The sequence below is a fragment of the Buteo buteo genome, chromosome 17, assembly GCF_964188355.1.
Source record: "Buteo buteo chromosome 17, bButBut1.hap1.1, whole genome shotgun sequence".
In the NCBI taxonomy this organism is placed as follows: domain Eukaryota; kingdom Metazoa; phylum Chordata; class Aves; order Accipitriformes; family Accipitridae; genus Buteo; species Buteo buteo.
Genome location: NC_134187.1, coordinates 29679829 through 29685159, shown reverse-complemented (window position 1 = coordinate 29685159; position 5331 = coordinate 29679829). Strand labels below are relative to the sequence as shown.

The 5331-nt window shown below is 49.7% G+C and overlaps 1 protein-coding gene across 1 annotated transcript; it reads left to right on the top strand.

The window, feature by feature from the left end:
• Positions 1-2168: 2168 nt before the first annotated feature.
• On the top strand, positions 2169-4479 carry HOXC4 (homeobox C4). Its single transcript, XM_075049546.1, has 2 exons — positions 2169-2763; positions 3320-4479. Exons 1-2 carry the CDS (start codon positions 2220-2222, stop codon positions 3673-3675), a joined length of 900 nt encoding a protein of 299 aa, XP_074905647.1. The 5' UTR covers positions 2169-2219; the 3' UTR covers positions 3676-4479.
• The last annotated feature ends 852 nt before the right edge of the window (positions 4480-5331 follow it).

The following is a 5331-nucleotide window of genomic DNA, read 5'->3' as shown; positions in this document are numbered from 1 at the left end:
ATTGCTGGAGAAAAGGAATTTATTGGATATATTTAAATCAATGTTTTGGGTTCCGGAATACATTTCTATTCATGTCTTTTTCCCCCAACCTCGCAGCCCCCCCCCCCCCATCCCCCCTTCTCTCCCTATCCCTGAAACCTTTCTGGGAAGAGCAAGGATTTTACCTTATATAGGTATATATATATATATATATAAGCGTTTCTATATGTAATTCCGGGACTTACAACTTTAGGAAGAAGCAGGCTCTGCCGGTGCACGGGGCCAGCAATTAGCGAAGCCCTGCAAATCAGCCGCCAATACCCACCCCCCCAAAAAAAAAGCCAAATAAAGCGAGAAAATGACTTATTCCATGTCCCGGTGCCCAAATAGATGTGGAGCTGGTGTCCGGGGGGGGCTCAGCCCCCCCTTTGCCCCCCCCAACCCTCCCCGTCGCCTATATGTACCCTGTAGACTCGAATTTGTGTGAGCGTCTCCCAGTCACAAATTCGTCTCTAGGGGAATATATGGGCGATGCCAGAGCCTTGGAAAGTTCTGCTTTCCTTTAATTGCAGCGCTCCTAATTAAATCCTCCAACCCTGCTGATGTCATTTGCTAAAGGTAGTTTATTCAAAGTGCGAAAGCGGCGTTTGCTGTTTGCCAGGGCTTGTTAATAATAATAATAATAATAAAAAATTAAAAAAAAAAAGGTAAAAAGCAAAATCACCGCGATGATTGGGGTGTGTGTGGGGGTGATAATAATCAAAATAAAATCCCATTATTACTTTTCATCTCCAGAAGAAACAGCAGCCACCGCAAACACAACTCTCAGCCAAGAGCACAAAGAGCCCCGACCATTTCGCAGTGACTGATTTATGGCGTTTTACAACCCCATAAAAAGCTGTAACAACCAGCCAAAAGCCTTCGACACCGCTGGCACATTTAGTCTAATAAATAAAACATAAACAGTTAACTTTATGTGTCACTTTTATTGTTATCAAGTAAAATATGGCAATGCCCTGCAAGCTATGATTTTCAACTATAATTGTTATCAAGCACAAGGAGGGAATACCCCACCTCCCTCCTCTGCCCCTCTCTTTAGGGCGAGATGGAGATAAAAAAAAAAAGCAGCTTTAATTGAGGGAGCTAAAACCCTCCCAAAATGTTGACATCCGTTTGCCGCTCCCCGACCTGCGCCGGGAGGTGGGAGCCATTTTTAACGCATCCCTCCAGCTTTGCCCCCAAAATAATACAAATATATAAAAATATATAGATACACGCACCCCAGAGGTTGAGCATGGGGAGCTCAATGCTTAAAGCAAGGGCCGAGCGGCCTGGGGTGGCCGGGGAGCGGGACACACGCGTGGGTGCTGCACACGCGTGGCCGTGTAACCCCGTGGGTGCCTTACCTGCAGCACCCAGGGCCGAGGAAAAAACAGGGGGCTGCCCCCCCCCCCAAAAAACTCCACCCCAACCCCAAACAACCCCGCTCTGCTGCCAAAGGCTGGGGCTAAGCAAAGGGGGGGGGGCTTAGGGGAGCAAAAAAATTGGGGGGGGGGGCGCTGCCTGCGGGGGGGGGCAAGCCTCGCCCTGCCTGTACCGCTGGTTGCAGGCAGGGGTGGGCAACCCCCCCAGCCCCCGCCTGTGATTTAAGGCAGGGGCAATAAGGGGGCTGCAAAGCCGCCTCTACCTTCCAGGTAAATGCCCCCCCCGGGGGTGTTTAACCCTCTCCCCGCTGGGATGGGGGGGGTCTGGGTTATGTTGGGGGGGGTAACCCCCCCCCGGCGGTGTCCCCATCCTGCCCAGCCTTGGGAGGGGGGCTGGAGATGGGGGCTACCGGGGGTGGAGTTTGGGGGGGGGTCCTGAAGGGTCGGTGTAGCTGGGCGGGGGGGGCACACTCACATTCACCCACTCACCCCAAGGGGGGGGGGGGGGTCATTGTTCCCAGCTCGGCTAGCGGGGGGGGTACCCAGTGCCCCCCACCCCCCCCTTGCACACTCCCCCTCACCCCCCCCACCCCCCCAAAAGGGGGGGTCCCCCCATTGTCCCCCCCCCCATCAGCCGGGGGGTGCCGATGCAGCCCGGTCCCCAGCCCCTCGCCCCGAAGCGCATCTCCCCGGCTCTCCCCGCGCCCCCACTCCCACTCCCACGGCCCCCCCCCCCAATTTGGGTACATTTTGCAGAAGCTTTTGGTTCCTTATCCGGGGACTGGGCTGGCGGGTGTGATTGGCCGGGGATGTCACATGGTGAAAGTAACTTTACGGGGTCGCCAGCTAGTAGGAGGGCTTTATGGAGCAGAAAAACGACAAAGCGAGAAAAATTATTTTCCACTCCAGAAATTAATGATCATGAGCTCTTATTTGATGGACTCTAACTACATCGATCCGAAATTTCCTCCATGCGAGGAATATTCGCAAAATAATTACATCCCAGACCACAGTCCGGAATATTATAGCCGGACAAGGGAGTCCAGCTACCAGCATCACCACCAGGAGCTGTACCCAGTGCCACGACCCTCCTTCCCCGACCGCCCCTTCAGCTGCGGGGGTCTCCAGGCTCCCGGCAACCCGGCCGCGCTCCAAAGGGGACACGGGCAAACTCCAGGAGGCCAACACCTCTCAGAGAAAGCACAGCAGCTCTGCGAGCAGGCTGCTCTATCCACCTCCTCCACCACTCCTTCCCCAGCCCCTCCAGCCTGCAACCAGCCAAACCCCGACCATCCCAACAGCACAGCTTCCAAACAGCCCATAGTCTATCCCTGGATGAAAAAAATCCACGTCAGTACTGGTATGCAACTTTTATTTTCCTCTTCTGTCTCTCCGCTCTTATTTTCACACCATGCTCGCTCCCTCTCGCCTCTCTCTCTCTCCCTCTCTCTCTCTTTTTTTTTATTTCCTTCCCTTCCATGAGAGTCTTTGGGTTAGCACAATTGAACTGGATTTACGACTCCGAATGGGTAATTACACCCACCATAAATTTTATAGCCGAGCTACTGTGGGCAGCCTTAGCCATGTGGCTCGTTCTGTTATGTATGTGTGAAACTCCGAAAGCTTTGTAAGGGGTGCATAAATAATTCAGTCTTTTGAGCCAGGGAAACCCCTTCCTATTAGAATAGAAACTCTTGAGCTGCCCAAAGTTCTTTATTACCTATTTAGCCTATTACTTCCCCCCCCCCCCGGCTCCTCCAGTCGCCTCTCCCGACCCTCTCTCCATCCACGCTGATTTTCCTTGTGTGTTTTTTTTTTTGTGTTCTTTTTTGTTTTGTTTTGTTTTGTTTTCTCCTTTCCTTTCTTTTTTTTTTTTTTTGTTTTGTTTGTTTTGTTTTCCTTCCCCTCCTTTCCAGTGAATCCCAATTACAATGGAGGCGAACCCAAGAGATCCAGGACAGCCTACACCAGGCAGCAGGTTTTGGAGCTGGAGAAGGAGTTTCACTATAACAGGTACCTGACCCGGCGGCGACGCATCGAGATCGCCCACTCCCTTTGCCTCTCCGAGCGACAGATCAAAATCTGGTTTCAGAACAGGAGGATGAAATGGAAAAAAGACCACAGGCTGCCTAACACCAAAGTACGGGCAGCAACGGCAGCGGTTGCCAGCGCCTCCACCGCCCCCGCCGCCCCGGCGAGCACGGCCGCGGGCGAGGAGCTGCCCTCCGCCGCCGCGCAGGACCCGCGCACGGAGGATATCACCAGGTTATAAACACCCCCCCAGACCCGCACACGAATGACTCTGGATTATTTATAGAATCTAATATATATATATATATATATATTTTGGTTCTTCCCCCCCCTCCCCCTTCCCCTCGTAGTTTTTCTTTTATTATAATAATAATTATTATTATTATTATTTTTTCTTTTTCCTCCGCGTATAAAAAAACAATGGGTCTCCCCCCCCAAGACCACGGGCTTTAGATGCATGTCAGATAGCATGAGGCCAGGTGTCTGTACCTGCAGGGTTTTTTTTACGCCATTTCAGGGTTTTATTTATTTTTTAAAGCTGGGGGATGGGGAGGGAGGGCAGGGTGGGGGGAGGAAGAGGTAAATGTTCTGTTGGGTGAATTTAATGAAGAAGTGATGATAATATTGACGGCAAAAAACAAACAACCAAACAAACAAAAAAGGCGAACGTAGGTATTTTTTTCCCCTCTGCATTACAAATGCACCACGAGCGAAGGAGCTGTGAAGTTCTTTTGTAGCAATGTGGGAAAAAAGCTAAAAAAAATCACGATTCAGAGAGGAAGAAAAAAAGGCAAACAAAAAGCAGCTACGAAACAGCACACAAGGGTGGACGAGTCTTTGCTGAGAAATGGAGAAGAAAAAGGGGAGTGAGAGAGAGAAAGAGTGACATATTTAAAAAAGAACAGCAGAAGAAGGTTTTAAAAAGTCAGTAGCTAGGGTTTTTTGTCGTGGTTATTTGTGTTTTTGGACTGATTTTACATGATCATTGTAAACTTGCAATAAAGAGTTTTAGTGTGTATGTGAAAGTCCCAGTGTTCAATAAACCAGTCAGTGTGAATTAGTTTTACTTTTATGTCTGGTGACTTATTTTATTCCCACATCTCCCCGCAAACCCACCCCAAAATAATAGTAATCAGGATAATAAAATGCTGGGACGATGTGCAATGGATCCCATGTGCACCAGTTACTGCTTAAGTTAAGTTTAAGCAAACCTAAAGATAACTCTCAACTCCAGATTTTTATGACATCACGACGTGGCCAGTGACTTTAAATCTCAGACCCTCCCAACCTGTAAATATGGGGGGAAAAAAGAGAAATCCGGGTTTTCAGACAAGTGCTGTGGATTGGGCTTAGCTTCCAGTCATGCCTCTTTATTTCCTTTCCATCCCGCAGGAGATTGTCTGGTTTTAGCTCCTCTCCCTGCTTTGAACTTTTCCTGGTGTTTTGGGTTTTTTTTTTGTATTTATTATTATTATTATTATTGTTATTATTTTCTCTTGCTGTCGTGGCGCGCTCGTGTTGACTTGTTCAAGCCAAGAGGTCATATTGAATTTTGCCAGGCAATGAAAAGGCTGTTAAATAATAATAATAACAATAACAATAATGAGAATAATGGTAGTAATAGTGCTAATAACTGTAATTCATTGCTCCTGGCCTTTGGAGGCAGCCTGCAAATTGGCAGCAGTGGGGGAATTTTAGGGAAAAACCTGGATTGGTCCCCCCCCGCCCCCGGTGCAGGGTGTCTGTGCTTCCCTGGCAGGGCAGGGAAGGGGGTGCATGGAGGGGGAGCTGGAGTTGAGCCCCCCCTCCCCCCCCCTTTTTTTTTTTTTTGTAGGCCTTGGCTTTGGGAAGTTTGCTGCTTAAAAATCCCAGTGGCAGGGGGCTGGGAGAGGGAGGC

Coding starts and splice junctions, on each gene's coding strand:
- HOXC4 (XM_075049546.1), top strand. CDS start 2,220: ATGGTGAAAGTAACTTTACGGGGTCGCCAGCTAGTAGGAGGGCTTTAT. Junction 2,764..3,319: donor AAAAATCCACGTCAGTACTG/GTATGCAACTTT, acceptor CCTCCTTTCCAG/TGAATCCCAATTACAATGGA.